Source organism: Nannobrachium achirus, assembly GCF_963921795.1.
Source record: "Nannobrachium achirus genome assembly, chromosome: 7".
Classification (NCBI taxonomy): Eukaryota; Metazoa; Chordata; class Actinopteri; order Myctophiformes; family Myctophidae; genus Nannobrachium; species Nannobrachium achirus.
Genome location: NC_137816.1, coordinates 24,093,239 through 24,113,238, shown reverse-complemented (window position 1 = coordinate 24,113,238; position 20,000 = coordinate 24,093,239). Strand labels below are relative to the sequence as shown.

The 20,000-nt window shown below is 44.5% G+C and overlaps 1 protein-coding gene across 1 annotated transcript in view; it reads right to left on the bottom strand.

Moving 5' to 3' along the window:
* Positions 1-20,000, bottom strand: part of hcn4 (hyperpolarization activated cyclic nucleotide-gated potassium channel 4) — a gene marked incomplete at both ends in the record, with an annotated part of 189,932 nt that overhangs the window by 13,915 nt on the left and 156,017 nt on the right. Inside the window, one exon of the mRNA XM_080730125.1 lies at positions 16,891-17,131. Within this exon, the coding sequence (XP_080586251.1) occupies positions 16,891-17,131 (241 nt within the window). The remainder of the gene's footprint in view (positions 1-16,890; positions 17,132-20,000) is intronic.

Genomic DNA, 20,000 nt, shown 5'->3' with positions numbered 1-20,000 from the left:
AGCAAAGTTTTAGTTACAAATGTTCGCTTAAAAAATACATATATTCAAAGATTTGCACACATTTTCACGACTTAAATCAGCAGATATACAAGCTCACAGCACGGCACTGATAGCTAAAGTATAAAATAATTCCAGGTCCCTCCACCTTGGGCCCTATAGTAACTCAGTCCCACTTCCCCCCCCCCTTATGACGGCCCTGAGAGAGAGAAAGACAGAAGGAGAACACGAGAGAGGGGGAGATTGGAGGGTGGCCTTCCGGCCTCATTCCATCTCATTTTCACAGGGAAAGACAGGACATTTAGTAGCGGTGCATACTGAACTCAGAGTGTAGAGGGAGGTGTGAGGAGAGATTTTTTTAAAAAAAAAGGAAAAAAGCATGTAACACAGTCCCGCTCAGCGCTGCCCAATATGAGAGATTAGCACACATCAGAGGCAGGGGCTAAAATCTCTAAAAGGGCCTTTTGGTGAAATATAGAAAATAGCAGACCTCCGAGCTCGGTGTGAGCTGCTATGGAGATGCTATGTGAGCTGCTATGGAGGTCTGCTATTTTCGGTGCTTGATACCACACTGAACTAAGCATAATCAAGCCAATTCTGGAGATGCGGTGTAACCGCATGGATTTCTACACAGAGACAGCAATTCTTTCAACATAAGATGCTGCGTTCAAGTTCAGGAGAGTTTGAACAAGGAAATTCTGAGAGACAGCCGCTGATTGGACTGTCCGCGTCCGTCCGGACGGAGCAAGCGGACACGGACGGGGACTGAGCGGGAGCTGATGTGTGAGCGGGAGCTGATGTGTGAGGACGGGCTGTGAGCGGGAGCTGATGTGTGAGGATGGACGGACGTTCGCTCGATTGGGCGGATGCTCGTGCGCTCGGCGGACGGACGGACGGGCGCTCGGATGCTCGTGCGCTCGGCGGACGGACGGACGCTCGGACGGCTGAGCGTCCGTCCGTCCGTCCGTCTGAGCGTCCGTCCGAGCGTCCGTCCGTCCGAGCGTCCGTCCAACCGAGCGAGCGTCCGTCCATCCTCAAACATCAGCTCCCACTCACGCTCACAGCCCGTCCTCACACATCAGCTCCCGCTCACACATCAGCTCACGCTCAGTCCCCGTCCGTGTCCGCTTACTTCGTCTGGACGCGGACAGTCCAATCAGCGGCTCTTACTGGAAATTCTCTTGAATGCTGCCTTCAGGTATGGCATGGAAAGAAGGCATTTGCACTTTTTACAGACGGATAAAAGGGCAGGGGCTCAAGCCCCCTTTGATGTCTATGTGTGCACGTGCCTGGAACTACCATCTCACAGTGCGTGGCGGCTGTGAGCTTGCAGGTCTGCTATGCTTTAGTTAAAGAGTTTAAATTAGGCTTAATAGTCCTGGAACAACATTTTTTATTTTGTTGGTTGTCATTCATTTCAAGCTACTGTTTGTTTCTCTCTGTGAAGAATTAACAGGCAGAGAAGATAGAAGACAGACTTGAGATATTATGTGAAATACTGCAGTATCTGATTGGGGCCAGGTGGGTGCATTGAGTAGGGGAAGAAAACGGTTTTCGACCGTGTCCATGATATGCTGTGCAGGTCGGCAATTCAATGTTTTTTGTTAAAAGGAGTTGTTTGTATATAATTTTAATGTCAATAAAAAGATTGGCATATCCAAATATATCTCTCAACTCTGGATATTGAATTAATACGAACACGCGTCAAGCCTATGTTTTATAGCCTACTCGTTGCTCTCGCAGTAGGGCTTATTGGTAAAAGTCCCTACCGGCATATCGTAAAAGAAAAGACACATTACTGTAGATCTGTAACAGTGACCTTCAGCACGTCAGCACCTCGACCTCTGTGCCCTGGGTTTGTTGACAGCAGCACGTCGTTTACATGTACAGTACATCTATTTATGAATGTTCTAATCCGCCTCCTTTGACTCATCTCAATGCTCCCCAAATCCTGCGTGAAATCAACAGAACCAGCTTACTTTGGAGTGCAGGCTCCGCATGCTCTTTTGAACAGGGTGACACAGCTAATGCTGCTGCCGCGGCGCCGCTGCCACCATTATCTCCCTCCCTGTCCCACCATTAGCTGACTCACTATCGTCTTGAGAAATTAAACTTTGATACCGACACTAAGGTTTTAGTGTCAGTCAGGTGAGGTTATGTCCAAAGTGGTCGTTAATGCCAGATGTTGTTGTGTTCACTGTGGGATGGCGGTTCTCAACCTCCCCTGGAGCCCCCTTTTACATCTAACAAAACTGAGAGCACCCCCACATGTACCGTAGGCGTAACCTGACTTGCGTCAGATGGTGGCAGTAGTGCGTAGGCTACCGCTCTACTTTACCATCTGAGATCTCTCGGGCAGACTCGATGTAAGGGGCGGGCCATTTTTTGAAATTCTTTAGCAGGTGATTGGATGTGGCCGTCTCTCTGTCACAGTCTGGGAGTGCCAACTCCAACCACTCATATTGGTCTGTCTGCATCCACGTGGTCTGCAATCAGACTCTATTGGCTCAGAGCCGCTCAGAGCCCGCCCGTAGCTGCCGCTGATTGGTCCGGCCCGGGGCTTTACGAGTGTTATCAACTCCCACCTCCCAAAAAATAAAATTGGACGAATATCACATTTATCAGATGTTGTGGAACATGCATGGGGACAATGTTGGACTGCCAGCACCTCCAAACATACAAAGCCTTAACCCTCTAAGGCCCACGGTTGTAATATTACAACGTTTGTATTTTATCCAAAAAAAGGTTTAAATCATTTTATTTTAGCTCCCCCTACCACCTAAACACCACCATTGGATTCTATTGTTTAGTATTACAATGCCATTGGCCACAATATTTGCATATAAATACCCCCCACAGGGGCTGACATTCACACCCGCCACACCCGCTGAAATTCCAGAGTTTTGACGAACATCATCTCACTTTTTCATGGAAGCTATACCTCACAAAAACATAAGTAAAATGCCTGTACTATTTTTTTTGATGATCATTAGAATGTCTAGAACATGTACATATGTTATTATTGTGAAAAATATCCCCCATATGTAAATTAGAGCATGATTTATGATTTTTGATTTATGGCTATAAAAAATTTTTCAATTTTTTATTTCAAGTATTTCTTAATGCGGGCCTTAGAGGGTTAAAGAGGTGCTGCCATAGTTTTGTACTTTTTCTGGTTTTCATGTGTCTAGTTGTTACGAGCAATTATGTATTCCCTTTGTATTTTGGATTTCTTCCTCGAGGCTGCCACCTTGTGGGTCAAAAGCACAGATAGAGTGACATCATAGAATCATCCCCTCCCCTTTTACCATTCACCCAACACTGTGGGTGTGGCTAACTTCAGCCAGATCTTTAAGGTGATTAATTACCCCACACCAATCATGACGCAGGCATAGGAGCGATCTCTGGCTCACAGCCGTTCAGGGGCTAGGGTCCAACGCAAAGTGCAACATCCATTAATTTCTGCAAACGCATGTGGCACGTCTATATCCCTGGTGGAGGGTAAACAGACAAGCCCTTTCCTTTCCCCCCGATGACTCAGAGAGCAGGAAGCATTACAGCATTTGTAGAGTAAATATGTAATTTTTCCCTGTGCCCGCGCTACGCTTCCACAGTCACGAACACACTCACAATGACACAATGTGGTCATTAAAATTGGATGGCGGGGGCAATTAAAATTGTATGCTGCTTTGGAGCGGGGTGGGCCCAGTCATGCTGTATGTGTCTGTTGAATAGTGACCTTAGTTTAGAAGAGCACACACATGTCCAGTGTAGCGTGTAAAGGAGGGCCACACACCACGTGTCCTGCATGGGACTCTCACTGGAAAGCCATGTCCCATAGGAGTCCATCTCAGCGTAATCTCGCCTAGAACCGCGACGAGGCGAAAAGGGTTTGAAAGCCTCGATTCATACCTAGAAATATATAGCTCGGTAAATGTAGGGTGACAGCAACAGGCGGGAACATATGTTTTTGGTTGTGGTTTTGGACGGCTACGGTATCAGTGCATCTCTCCGTTTGTGTGCAGAAAGCAAACAAACGGCTGGGTATATGTGGTGAATAAATTATTCGTTGTTGCCCTCGCAGCCAGCCTCGGGCAATGACCTCTCTGCTGGATACGCTCAGGCAATGATGAACGATCATCCATACACCGCAGCATATCTCGCTGAGGAGTCGGAGACAAACCACAACATGCGTTGTAATATAATTCTAAGAATCCACGCTTTGTTTTAGTGACCTACACATAATCTCAAAGGGTATTCTTTGTGAGGCGTTCAAGAAAGGCAAGTCACCTCTGTGTGTGTGTAAATGTAAAATAGAGAATGATGTTTTCAGTGCATATTTTGCCCCAGTATTCCTGTGTGAGAACTTAACTCTATGTACTTCCTTGACGGAGTCCCCCAGGGGTCTATAGCCTACTAGGCCCCCTCCTTTTTTCCCCTCTACACCACCTCTCTCCATCGAAGTCAGATCTACAAGCTCAAAACACATCACAACGCAAGACTATGGCTCTTTCAGGGTATGTACACGATAACTAACAAGTACTTGTAAAAACGCGCGTGAGCGTGCGTGCGTGCGTGCGTGTGTGTGTGTGTGTGTGTGTGTGTGTGTGTGTGTGTGTGTGTGCACGCTTTCGGTGTGAGGGTGCGTGTGTTGTGTGCGCAGGGCTGCACTGCGTCCGTGATGAAGCATCCTGTGTCCTGCAGCTCTGATCTCACCAGGGCTGTCAGCTCCCAGCTCCCTCCCCTCTGCTGTCACTGCTGTGTCCCAGGCCAGAGAGAGAGAGAGAGAGAGAGAGAGAGAGAGCAAAGCAACCACTGCAACCCACAGCCTTTTATTCCTTGTGAAAACGGCACGCTCATTCCCTCACACCTTTGTCACAACATTGTCACGGAAAACTGACAAAAACGGAAGCGATCTACATACACAACACATTGCTTTGTGGGCAGTGTTGGGGTAACAGCGTTAAAATGAACGGCGTCACTGTAACAGATTACTTTATTGGGCAACAGAGTAGTGAGTAACCTAACAAGTTATATCTGCAATTTAGTACTTAGTTACTAGTTACAGTACCTTTTCCAAAATAATGGCATTACTTAGTTACATTTAATACCTATATTTCCCTGTTCTTTCTGTTGCCACAAAGGAAAAAGAATCCGTCTGACATATTTGCTTTGTATCCTAAATAAATGAGTCATCCATGTTGCATAGGATCATATTCCAAACTATTCCAAACTATTAACTTTTGTACTTCATGTCATATAGTCATGTCGCATGACATGTCATGTCATGTCATGTCATGTCATGTCGATATTTCGACATAACATTTGTTTGACATTCCATTTGTTCGACGGGGGTGAATGTTAACCCGGTGAAATGCTAACCTGACAACGCTGGTGAATGCTAACCTGCGTTGTTATGCCTAAACCTAACCCAAACCATAACAAAAAAATTGCCTAAACCTAACCCTAACCAACCCTTAGTCGAAATAATGACATGTAGAAATAGTGAGATTTCCCCATGTCATGTCATGTCAGACACCTCAAATCTTTAAGTTTAAAATGAGAACATTTGTAGTGCACCGTCCAGCCATCATCTTGAACAACAGTACAGCAGAACCAACGGTGTCACCATGATGATTATCAGCTGTGTGTGGGGAATCAAATAGGTAAATGAAATCATGATTCAGGATTATTCAGAAGAGCTTGCTGGTGTAATCACGCATTACGTTTTCATCTCACAGGAAGTAATTAAGATTAGACTTTAAGGGACTTGTTAAGTAGCCTAGGTCCTCATTATGACCATGGATATTCTCTAGAAGTGTATTAGTATAGGGGATAATACAAATTTTGGTACCACCCAAGGTGACTGTAAAATTTTAAATTTTAAAATTTATGCTACATAAAGCTGATTATCTTTTACCTTTTTTTCCCTGTAATGTAAAGTTAATGGGACACCGACTCTAGCGGGTGATAACATCAATTAAGCTACTGCTCAGAAAGGGTTATCATACCAAAATATAAACTAGAGACATGTAGGAAGACAAAAATGTAAAAAACGTACGGTCACCTTGGGTGGTACCAATTTGTGAAAATATCAGTATTATCCCCTGGTCTATGTTGTTCATTAGGTGTTTAGGTTTGGGGTGTTTGAGGTGGTGCTGCATCATCCTCACTCAGCAATACTGAGGTATTAACTCTATTAGGGGCTGAGCGGATTACTTGGATCCTCCACTGCTAACTGCTCCCCTGACTCACTCACCAGTCAGTCAGTCAGTCAGTCAGTCAGTCAGTCAGTCAGTCAGTCAGTCAGTCAGTCAGTCAATAGGTAGGCCTGATCGCAATTATTGGTGATAATTGTCTCCGCCAGGCCGAAAGTTTTGCACCCTGGTGGTCCGTGTGTCCGTCTGTGTGTGCGTCCGTCCGTCCATCCGTCCGTCTGTTAACAACTGATCTCCGCCGCCATTGGCCCGGTCACTGCCAAACTGTGCAAACACACTCCCTGGATGCCAATTCAGAACCTCTGCCCCACATTTTCCTCATGTGGCCTGTTCTGGCGCCACCAGGAGGCAGATTTTTGCTAAACAAATTTTTGGGCAGTACTACTCCAGATTTTGTCCAAAAATCTGTGGACAGTATCTTTACAGTCATGTGATTGACATGGGTCTGTCCGATTTTCCATATTCCATCCTGATTGGCAAAGATTGGCTTCCAAAGTTTGCAGGATTAGTCCGTTTTGAACAAAATGCCTCAGATCATGCATGCAGCGTCAGATAACCGTTAAAGTCCAAAGAAGACATAGCACCCTTTTCACATTGGCTTATTATAGCGCCACCAGCAGGCCACAATAACATACCTGACCTAGCAGAGACCTGTGCTCGGAAGAGCACTGATTCTAGTTGCAATTGTTTCTATAATGATTTAGTTTTTGTTTGTTTTTTAAATAGAAAAAGAAAAAGTTAAAATAGCAGATCTACAAGCTCACAATGGGTCGCAATGTGACACTTTGTGAGCTTGTAGATCTATCTATCTATTTCCACTAATTCTTTTAACAGGTTTTAAGTACAACATTGTCAAATATGGCCTATTCTGGCATAGTAAATAACATATTTTGATTATTCGTCAAAGACATAAGGTCAATCTTGAAAATATTATAAAAAATAACCGATCTACAAGCTCACAACACTTCATGCTGCAATGCGTTGTGAGCTTGTAGATCTGTCTAATGCATGCAGCCACAGGCTATTTGGGGTCATTGGAATGGAGAGGTTTGGGAACCCCCCCTGTTCTAGAAAAAGAGAAGGAGGAGGGATGGAGTAAGGAGAGACGAGAAGACAGAGTGAAGACTGAAGAGTATAACAGCTCCATAGCAGAGAGCAGAGATTAAGGCAAGCCATGATTCACAGGGAAGAAGCAGCTTGACTCTCTGTCTTGGCTGCCCAGCCTGGATCCCTGCCACGCTGCGAGCCGTACCGACTCAAAAGGCAAAGTGAGCCATCTTCTTCACAAGTGCAATCAAAGAGCACTCTTGATAGGCACGTCTTGACAGACACATGGGGCCGCTGTAAGGTCACTGCGCGCTCCACTCCTGCCAGGAGGAGGGAGAGCTGAGTGGGCAGCACCGGCCGCACACCAATTACCGCAGGCGACAATGGATGACCTATAACGGCACAATGAAGCCTCCGTCTGGGCAACGAGAGGACCGCCGAGATGCTGCTCAGATAACCGCCTGGCCGACCGTGGCCAACTACAGATGCTGCTGAAGACGAGCGGTGACATCTTTCACGGCACACGTGTCGTACAACTGGCTGCAGTCGTCCTCCTGGCCCCGCGCTACCGAGGAGAACAGCTCATGTCAACCCACTAAGATCTGAGGCCCATTCTACGAATGCCTTTTAAACCTGTAGATCTCCAAGTGCCAAGGACCCCCATTTTAAAATATGTTGTGTCAGGGACCCCCAGAAGAGAAGATTTGTATTTAAAAAATCAAGCCCAGTTTGAAGTGAAGCAGTGCATTTGAGCAGTAAGTCAGAATCCAACCTAGACCGAACGATATCTGGGGACTCTCGGGTGGCAACGCGTATAGCTTGGCGCCCACCGCCCACCGGGTGCGTAGGGCCATTTGTGACTGGCTGCGTGTGCTTGTCTGAGGAGCCACTAGGGTGACACTACCAGTTGAAGGCTTATGACATAAGTGAACACCTCAAAGTCAGAATCGCGCCCCCTAGATGGAATGATACCTGCGTGCCGAGGGTTAGCCTCGGCATCTGCCTGGTGCAAGTGCAAGTTGGGAAGGTTTAAGTGATTAACTCTTATTGTGCCTATCCCGAACTAGTTCGGGATAATTATTAACGTCCTGGGTGCCTATCCCGCACTAGCCGGGCCGCCGGCCGCCATCTGTTTACACGGCCCGCGAGAGCGTCGCGCCGCCGATATTTACCATCCACTCCAATGCAATCCAGGAGCTCATTTTCTCTGTTCCATGCATATCCATGAGGTGTGCAAGGTTTAATCATGGCTAAATTGCCGAAAATAGGGCTTCTAAAATGCTTGGTAGCCAATAGCTAACTTCAAGCTAACTTCATCCTGTCCCTGTTCATGCACAAAGGAAAGTGTTCAGGCGCGTCATGGCTGCGCACGGCTTGTGCATATACAGCGCTTGTCTATGGTGGATTCTATGGCCATTGGGCGCCCTCTAGTGGTGAAAAGGTGGCACTGAAGGGGTTAAATGTCTGAAAATACACATGTAATAAACATGAATTGATGAAAGCTGTGACGAAGTTTAATCTGCAACACAATTTTATATAATATTCAGTGGGGGTCCCTGATTCATTTCTCTCTCAGCTAAGGGGTCCTTAGCCTGAAAAACCCCCTTAGGATATGTAGTCAATATGGTCTGTTTATACCCGAGGCTGACATAATGACTTCTACACAGAACGCCGGAAATATAACATGGTACCTGATACAGGTACTGTAGTACTTCACACAGTATTAAAATGTATTGTATATATTATTGTATTGCAAACAAAACCAGCTGGGAAAAACACAATGTGTAGCTGTAGCCTACTTAAATCTATCTTGAACAGCCTATGCCTATTATTTTTTTTACACACTGTGTTGCAGTCTTGAGAAGTTATAATATCTGTCACTCTGATTATTCTATTCTGCCCCAGTTCCCAAATAGAAATAGTTCAAAAACTAAATTAAGGAGATTTACAAAAAAAAAGAAAAGGAAAAAAAAGTGTATTGCAACAACTTCTCTCACTTATAATGTACCGACAGGATTTCAGGCCATTCAATTCAATTCAATTCAATTCAATTCAATTCAATTCAATTCAGTTTGTACCATACAGTACATCTGAGTGCAGGGTAATCTTTACAAGATAATGTTGTTCACGCTTTTGATAACAACAATTCCACACGTCGTTGTCTTTCATACCATGCTAGCTCTGGTCCATCGCGTCACCTCCCGGTGACGCTCTGACAGACCCGTCGGGAAATGGCTAGACTCCAGTATCTCAGCCCCTCCGACTCCGAGCGCTCAACATCAGTCAAAATAAACTAAACTACTTCACTACTCACCAAACCAAAGGTAGTTTTGCGTTGTTGAAAGTCTATTCTCTGCGGTGGTAAACCTCTCAGCACCCCACCTACTCTGTAAAATACATTATTTTTGTCATGAAATAAAATGCACCCACCTTGAGCCACCTAGCGGCCACCGCAGATACAATGGTTCACAACCCGGAAATAAGCGGCGGTCGAGTTGGATGCACTTTATTTCATGCCAAAAATAATGTATTTTACAGAGTAGGAGTAGAACAACGCAAAACTACCTTCCTTTGGTTTAGTGAGTAGTGAAATAGTTTAGTTTATTTTGACTGATGTTGAGCGCTCGGAGGGGCTGAGATACTGAAGTCTAGCCATTTCCCGACGGGTCTGTCAGAGCGTCACCGGGAGGTGACGCGATGGACCAGAGCTAATACCATGCATGCATCTGTGTGCAGGACATTTTGTCACGATAACATTGTTTATCTTCTGATAACAACAATTCTATCTAATCTAGTGTCATATGGGTGTGTTTTAGGTGTTTTCCTTCTTGTTGGTTGAGAAATGTGCGCTCTTTGCAATGATGAACAATTAATTTCCAAAAAATTCTGGTTCCGCCTCGTAGTGGAACATTTCAGACACAATGCCTTTTGATTTAAGTAGGTCACAGAACAAGCACTGACAATTGTAAAAATAGTATTGGCAATGCTAGCTATAGTACACCTACATTAAAATGAACGCACAAACCACTATTCATTTAATTAGCTGTAGCCATGTTATGACACATCTGTGACAATGGACAATTCAGTGAACAACACAGACAGTAGAAAGTAGGATATGAGTCATATGTACAGGCAAAGGTCTCAGGAGAAGGATGGAGGGAGGAGAGAGAGAGAGAGAGAGAGAGAGAGAGAGAGAGACAGACAGACAAATAGCCACTACAAGGGGTGATGTGTTTCGGCTCGGTACTGTGTCCCACAGTGTTCATTTAATACTGGAGTCACGTTGTATTTTTCCCCCAATCCTCTCTATCTTCTCCTCCTGACTGTCGCTCTGTCTCTACCTTCTTGTCTCCTTTCTCTCCTAGTTTCTCTTCTCTCTCTCAGGATCACTGTGTGCCCGCCTGGCATGTCTCCTGTCATCTGGAGCATGTCGCGTCCGCATGATCCAACAAGCCGACAAACTGGAGCACACTGCACAGCCGCATGCATCACCGTGTGCATATTCCCGTGGAGGATGAATCAATGACTTACACGAGGAAGTCACTAATGAAGGTAAATTATGTTGCAAAATGCAAGAGCACTTCCATGTGAGAACTCGCAGAACGGACATCTGAATTGGTTCACGTTTTCTTTTACGTTTGTATAAAAAAATCCCACGTGAGATGAATTTCAAGCGACTGAAGAAGCAAAGGTTAATGTTGGAATTTACACTCATAGAAAACATTCAAGCCTCCGTGTCCTGGATGAGTAAATGTGCATCCCGTGCGGCACAGTACGCATCATGGGCCATAGCATCATGCGCCAATGCGCCACGCGCGGTGCGCCACACATCATGTGGCCCGTCGCACATCATATGCTGTGTGCCACATCTGTCTGCACGTGTAACCCAGCGCGCGCAACGCAGACGTCAAGTGTACTGAAACTTAACTACACCACCGTGAACACACAAGTTCACACAGATATGGTAATGCAAGTCGACGCCCGCACGCACACACACCGAGGTGAAACAGGTCCCTCTGCCCCTGCCCAATATATTTTGATGGGGGACTGACTTCCTTTGCTTGCTGATACTTGTGAAGCACAGAGGATTCCACATGCCCACCCATCCCTCCCCCACCACCACCGCCACGCCACACCCCCAGCCCACCCTCCCACTCCCCCAAGCTGATGCCACGCCAATTAATTTCATGAATGGCTAACTCATGTTTGGTAACACACTCCCTGTGGACCTGGGCTTAAGCCTGCCTCACTCCCTCACCCTCCAGGGTCGCGGTGCTGCCGCCTGCGAGAGCGGCAGGATAATGGAGTCAGGAGCACAACGCCCTTAACACCTTGCAGGAGGAGAGGCGATAACTGCAGATCCGAGGCTTAAGATTAAAGTAAGCGAACCCGCTTCAGTTCCTGTCTGCCTTTGAAGCCACACGCCGCCACTATCCTATTCATATTTAAATCACATTAACCATGGTGTCCTCTATTTTGGGAAGATTTATGTAAGATGTTAAATTTATTTGTATAATAATTCACCAAAAATAGTGAAAATCTATACAGTCACAACAATGCGCTGCAAGCTTGTATATCGGGGGTCCCCGGCAAAATGAGGAACCCTGTAAGTACTGCCGAAAGGCATGGCCGAGACTATGTTTTTTGCATCCTGACTGTCTGTCTGTGTGTTTGAGAATTTATTTGTATAATAATTCACCAAAAATAGTGAAAATCTATACAGTCACAACAATGCGCTGCGAGCTTGTATATGGGGGGTCCCCGGCAAAATGAGGAACCCTGTAAGTACTGCCGAAAGGCACGGCAGAGACTATGTTTTGCATCCTGACTGTCTGTCTGTGTGTTTGAGTCTGTGTCAGCGTATCCGCCCGTCTGTGAACAGCTAATCTCCGGCACAGTTGGGCCATTCACAGCGAAACTGTGCACGCACACTTTCTGGATGGCAGAGCAGAACCTCTGCCCTGCATTTTTCACATCTAGCGCCACCACGAGGCTGACTTATGTAAAACACAAATTTTTATAGTACTCCTACAGATTTTGTCGAAACATCATGCAAATCGTTACACAGTATCGCTATAGTTATGTGATCAAAGACGGATCTGTTAGATTTTTCATATTCCACCCTGATTGGCGAATTCAGAATATTGCTAGCCCACAATAACCTACCTGACCTGTTGGTGACCTGGTTCTGGTTTCACTATAATACCACCAGCTGAGCTGGAAGGTAATCCAATGAGAGAATGTGTATGAGTATGAGCATTCAGATCATGTTTCTCTGTCCCCACCTACACAGTTGAAGAAATCTAATCTAACAATTCAGATTTTCTCTAATGGTGTCGCTGACACCAAATCCTTTCAAATGGCCAGTCTGTGGCTTAACCACCTGAACCCCCGGCAGTGTCCATATTCTGGCAGATCCACAAGCTCACAATGCATCGCAATCGCATTGTGAACTTGCTATCTTTGGTGAAGAGAGTTGGCATAGAAGGAAAAAGTGGTCAAAGTGCAGTTGTAACTCAAGTCCAGTTGTCAGAGTTCATGAAAATGTTTTGGCTGGTGTATAGGGTATGAAATAGGGTACTGTTCCATTCAGGTCCATTTAGTGCAGACCGAGAAGAGGGATACAGAGGGAGTTATTGGAAGACTTTGTGTTTGGAGTAAGACGGGGGCCATGTGGTCTGAAATGGAGATTAGTTTTGGTATGGGCGCAGATAGATTGCATGCCCATCTTTCCATTATTTCCGCGGTGACCCCCGGGGAGAGGGCAACAAGGGACAGACCGGAGCAGTGGAGGCCGTAATTAAACTTCCACAGGCCGGGTCATGTGCTGTTAAATGCTTCGCCGCCGTTTCTCATTACTTAAACAGCGTTGCCTAAATGATACGCTGTCACCCGGCGAATTAATTGGTATTTGGGCGAGGCGTTAACGTGTCAACATGTGTCAGACATACCGTCTGGGGATCATGAGAAGACTGGATGACCACTTTCTGCCTGTGAGGAGTAGGAACATATTGTAATATGAGCAAGTACATATGCTCATGTTTTAGCCACTTTCATCCAGCATGTGATGTTCTAAGTCTAAAGTGTTCTAGTGACTTTTTATTTCATTTTTTACCCCAATTTAATGTATGTCATGATGCTAATTAAAGCACAATACATGCTCTCCTTCCGATGTCCAAACTTTTTTCCCCCAGGAAAGGGAGGTGAAATAACTATAACCGAACCAGCCAGCATGTATTGCAATTTGCAGGAGTTTTCAAAGTGCACCCTGGGGTGTCGTGACGGCAGTCCAGGGGTGCCGCAAGATAATATGATATTTGGAATTAATGCTACGAGCCCCGAACCACTCCAGTGGTTGCCAAGCACTGGTGCCAAGTTATGTGATTTACTCAATAAAACCCTAATTCATTCAGATGTTGTCATCGTCTTATAGACGGGTTTCTTGTTTACAAACATTGAGACTAAATGCACAGCTGACTGTATCATCATAATCAATTCCGTCCAATCCCCAAACCTGTTCTTTTGGGGAGCGCTGGTTTCATTGGCTAATTTTGGTACGGACCCTGCGCACGCATCTAGTTTTATCAGTGTAACGTGGACCAGAAACCCTTCTATAATAATCAATAACAAAACGTTTAATATTTTTGATTAAAACATTTTTTAGATCATACTTTTATGGTCTAAAGCAGGGGTCAGCAACCTTTTTGAAATGAAGTGCCATGCATGTTTTTATTTTCTTGATGGTCAGTGTGATATGTCAACACAATTTTTAATGACACCCTATCAGAAATTCGGACATATTTTGATTGTCAGGACATTGCTACAACGATCATTAGAATCCACCTCTCTCCCCGACTCCCTCCCCAGTCAGAGTTCAGAGTTTTAATGAACGTAGAATGATGTGACTTAATTTCATTGATCATGTTTAAACAAATATTTGATTTTAAAATGAAAATCCTCTCTGCCACACTTCTGACAGTGTGCCAGTCATCACCCTCCCCTGTGCCAACGTTGGCACCCGTGCCTAAGGTTGCCTACCCCTGGTCTAAAGTTAATAGTAAAATATGCCATAAATATAAGGTGCTGGTTGTAAAGACAGGGAAGGACATACAGTAGGGGTGGACCAACTGATCCTATTCCTTTCCCTGCTGATGGCAGGCACCGTCACAGCAACATACAGTAGGACACTGGTTCCCAAACAGTGGTCAGGATCCATGTGGGTCACGGACCAATTATTTAGGGTTACAACTAAAAATCCCATTTTCTTTTTCTACAAAAAATGTTAAATATATTTCAAAAGATGGAAAACCTTTTGAAATATATCATATTGTACATTTTCAAACAGAAATTCCATTAATAAAATATAATAATAATAATGAAGAAGTAGTGAAATAGCCAATCTACAAGCTCACAACACGTCGCTCCGTGCCGCGTTGTGAGCTTGTAGATCTGCTATTTTCACTAGTTTGGGTCCCAGGCAAAGGTCTAATTTCTCTTTTGGGTCACGGGCTAAAAAGATTGGGAACCACTGCAGTAGGAGATGTTACTGCAGAAACAAGGATAGACCGCCCCACCCTCGGCCACGTCCCCTGAACAGGACAACTGTGTTTGTATATACGTAGCTGCTCAGCAAGCTGGATGCACCACGGTGGATTCCAACCTGCTTGAGTGCCTTCTATCTATACTGACCTTTTTGCAGTGGTGGAAAACGTACTCACATATTTTACTTAAGTAATCAATACTGCAATATAGAAATACTCTGTTACAAGTAAAAGTCCGGATCTCCGGAATTCAAAATGTACTTGAGTAAAAATATGAAAGTGTTGGCATCAAAATGTACTTAAAGTACTTTAAGTAAAAGTACAAAATGTTTGAAAATAGCAGATCTACAAGCTCACAACGTGACGTGACACGTTGTGAGCTTGTACTGTAGATCGACAAATAGCCAAGGTATGAAATAGGGCTAGAGAAACAAGTAACTCAAGTTCTCTAATAAATGTAGTGGAGTTAAAGTACAATATTTGGATCCGGGATGTAGTAGAGTAGAAGTAAAAGTATTGGAAATTGGAAATACTCAAGTAAAGCACAAATACCTCAAAATTGTACTTAAGTACAGTACTTGTAAATGTACTTAGTTACTTTACACCAGTGCCTTTTTGCACCATGTTTCATGTCAAGTACAGTTGACTGTGTCCGGGACAGGCCCGACATTTAGGCTGATGTGATCGGTGAAGAAAAGAGGGTTCAGTGCTGTAGTGAACATGAAGCCAGAGTGCAAAGTGTGGTGATGAGTGGCGTCCAACATACCACAGCTCATAACCAGCCAATAACAGAGGCAGAAGAACATTACTTCTACACCCAAATGCACACCCGACGTGACCTCTTAAGAGGCTCATTTCTGACAGATTATGCATATTAAAATGGAAAAGGTTTTAGCTTTACAGGAGTGTTAAGCTTTAATGTATACAGTGTCACACGCGGCAGCGCATAAATCAGGCTATAGGCACCTAGGCAGTGCTCAATATTTTGGGATTTTCTTATCCACTTAAACCCTATAAACTTGGTCGTACGATAAATGGCGAAAATAGACGATCCACAAATGTGACGCATTGAGAGCTTGTAGATCTGCAATTTTTGCTAATTTTGATGCCTTGGTTACTGTGGTTAACAGACACTTTTAAACTAAATGAAATGCATGCATTTCACTCAGTCTGACCAGAAGCAGGGATAAAACATATCTTTTGTCCTGATGAAGATCCATTGATCGAAACGTTGACGAGCAATAAACTTTATGGAGCGTAACCAGTGTGCAGACTCTACTTGTCCTTCATGATTCTGCTTGTCTAGCACCTGGGCCACGGATGTGCGTGTACTATTCTTTTCATAAAACATATCCCCACCAGCAATAAAAATGCAATCACCAGAGGGTGGATATCAAAAGCAGAAACATGAGTTACCTGTGACATAAGCAAGCCCCTCTCTTATCATTGCATATAAATTAGCCTATCACCCTGCTTTCCTCTCTGAATGTTTCATGTACTTCTCCCATGAGCTCATGGATTATTTTATTAAACCTCTATTTTACAACGTGAAGTGTCAGATTATTCATCTTTTTTATATTTACTGTTTAGACTGGTTTATCTATGAGCCTAGATTACTATCTCTATGTATTTGATGTATTACCTTGTGTTTACCTGCTTACCGCTCTATATTCAGAGCGTCTGCTAAATGCCGAAACTGTAAATTGATTGTCTCAGACTCAGATTAATTTGGTGTCTCCCAGGGACCCAAATGTACAAAAATACATGATAAATTAATCACTTGAGTTATTATTTAATAGTGAAACTATTTCAGAAAAAATTAAAGGTTATTTTCTTTTATGGAATGTTTTTATTTTAAAATATATATATATATATATATATATATATATATATATATATAACGTAGATTTATTTTTTCCTGACTTTAATTTTTTTTAAAAATCTGTACTTTAAGAAAAAAAAAAATTAAGAAAAAAGGGGATATTTACTAGTCGTGACAGTGGGTCGGACTCGGCACCCAAGAGCCAGTGTTGGTCTATGTGACATTTCACTGTGTGCTTCTCTGTAGTGACATTGGTGTCACTTACCCCCGAAGTAGGAGCCATCGGAGAGCTTGGTCTCCTTGGTGCCCTTGGTGAGGACGCTGACCACCCCGTGCTGGATGAAGTACATCTTCTTGCCGATGGTGCCCTCCCTGATGATGTAGTCGCCCGGCTGGAACACCTCGAAGCGCAGCTTGGTGAGCATGGAGGTCACGAAGTTGGGGTCTGCGTTTGCAAAGAGGGGCATGGAGGCCACCAGCTTCCGACAGTTGAAGTTGACAATTTCCTGGGGGTAAAAGACAGGAAAATTTAGAATACACGACGAACGCACACTGTACATGTTTCCCACCACCCAAATCGATATTGTCTCTGTCGTGTGGAAATCTCATATGTACAAAACTGTAACTATTCAGGATTCAAATTAAAAAGTAGCAAAAGTAGCAAATCCGCAAGCCTCAAAGTTGAGCTAGTGGATCTGCTACTTTTGTCAGTATATGGAGATAAGAGGTTTCTGCCGACAGCAACGATATGTATTCCCCCCACCCCCGCATTTGAAAAGATGTGGGTGCCAGAGGCACCCATAAGAGTTTCCACATTTTCCCCAAAAAGTCGAAATGTTGCTAAAATAACATGGTAATATATCAATAACATCTACACACTTACAACACATATTGATGCTAAATTCAATTACTTAGCTGAGCCTGGAGCCCCCTCAAGGAACCCTGGAAGATGGTCCCCACCACAGTTTTAAGTGATGTATTTGATTTCACTCCATTACAATTAGCTAGGCAAACCTTTTACTGCTTCTCCCAGCAGGTGGCTGCTCAGATGGTGCTGATGAGCGCACAAGGGTGGCAGTACTGAAAACAGCCGATCTACAAGCTCTCAACTTATTGTGAGCTTGTAGATCTGCTGTTTTCAGTGGATCTGCATGGCTATCCAGGTTAGAAGGTCATAATTTCTACCGCTGGTCTGAATTTATGATAACATTTTACCTGCCAAGTTTGCCACACCTAACAATCACACACATTTTAACATTGACCTTACAAGCAGACAGCTCACAACTCAATGTGAACACCGACACGTAACTAAGTATGAATCAGGCTTTACGGGTCAAGGGTCTCGCTAAAATGCACTTCGACACGTACTGTAGACTGGGCGAGACGAGGGTCGAACTGGCAACCTTCCAACCGATTCCCAGATGGCCTCTCAGTCACCCTACTACACACACAGCTACAGCCACCCACTAAGCACTAAGCACCACTCTATTCAAGTACGTACTGTAAACAACACCAGTGGCCTATTATAAAGAGAAATAACATTTACCATGAGTGATTGCAATATGACTTTAGTCAAGAAATTACATCTGGTGGCATACACTGTACAGAACAAAGACCACAGTCTGTGAGACTGCAGAGCTGTCGGTCCGATGTGCTGGTGAGCAACACGGGGGCCCCTCAAGGAACTGTGTTCTCACCCTTCCTGTTCACTCTCTATACATCGGACTTCCGCTTCAACTCCAAGACCTGTCATCTGCAGAAGTTCTCAGATGATACCGTGGTGATCAGCAAGATCTCGGGTGACAACACGGCTGAGCACGATGGTGTGGTTAGGGACTTTGTGCAGTGGAGCGAGGACAACCATCTCAAGCTCAACGCAAGCAAGACTAAGGAGATGGTGGTGGACTTCCGCACCTCCAAGAGAGTCCCCCCGGTGCCAAGCACCATTAACGGTGAGGTGGTTGAGCTCGTGGATAACTACAAATTCCTCGGAGTACACCTGAATAGTTCACTGGACTGGTCGGACAACGCGCAGGCGATTCACAGCAAGGGGAAAAGCAGGCTGTTCCTCCTGAGAAGACTGAGATCGTTTGGGGTGTGCAATAGGATGCTACAGATGTTCTATCAGTCTGTCATGGCAAGTGTCCTCTTTTTTGGTATAACATGCTGGGGTGGCAACAACAGAGCAGGTGACACGTTTAACCTAAACAGACTGTTGAAGAAAGCAGGCTCTGTCGTTGGGTCCTCTCTGCAGGGGGTGGAGGAAGTAACCAGGGTGCGCACTGCGAAGAAGCTAGATTCCATCTTGGAGAACTCCTCCCACCCCCTCCATCTAGAGATCACCAGTTACTGGAGTAAGAGAGGAAACGACCGCTTTACCTACCCAGTACGGAGATGTGAGAGATTAGGAAAATCTTTTGTACCGGCTGCCTTAAGCTGTACAACGAGACACATAACGGACGCTTGAAAAGGTCTCCCTTCCTAACTTAGACTTACGGAACCATTGCTGTATTGACTTTGACCTCTAAGGAACTATTGCTGTATTGACTTTGACCTCTAAGGACCTTCCAGGAAGAGTGCTCATGTGCGCCTTGCGGTGACACACTTCCTAGTTTCTTCTTTTTTCGCACTGTTTTTTGACACTGCACTATTAGGTTGTTAGTGTTGGTAGTTTCTGAGTATTTTTGCTTTGTTTAACAATGACAGTGAGATACTTGTTTGCACTAACTAGCATTGACTGCTATGGTCTCTTTTGCAAGACACTTTATGTATATATACTTATATATTATTCGCCCCCTCTATTGATGCACCTTCTCTTTATTGGTACTGTACTGCTCTTGCCTTTGTTTTTGTTTTGTTTTTTCCCTCTTATCTATCTTTTCTTACGTCTCTGTAACTTTGTAAATAACTGTATACTGCTGTGCTACTTCTGGACAACTGAATTTCCCCCTTGGGATAATAAAGGTATCTATCTATCTATCTATCTATGTATTACAACTGCAATTGATTAGGGGTGCAACAATTAATCGAACCAATTTTATCGATTATAAAAAGTAATCAAGTTCAATAATATGTGTCAGTCTGTGTGTTCCCTGCATATCTCGAGAACAGTCTGACCGATCGACTTCAGATTTGGCGAGTGCATCGCCGCGTGGACCCGAGGGAGCAAAGTGCAAAGCTGGTCGGATCAGCAGTTGTCCAGAAACCCACAGTGTGTTCCTTTGATGCCCATGGAGATCCCTGATGTCGTTAATATGACATCGTAGTGCTGACGTCATAGACTGTCCTCCAAGCACCATGATGATGGTTACCTCTGATGGGCACAGCAGGTGCTCTGACAACGGGTAGTGCATAAAGCATGTGCATTTCCAACAG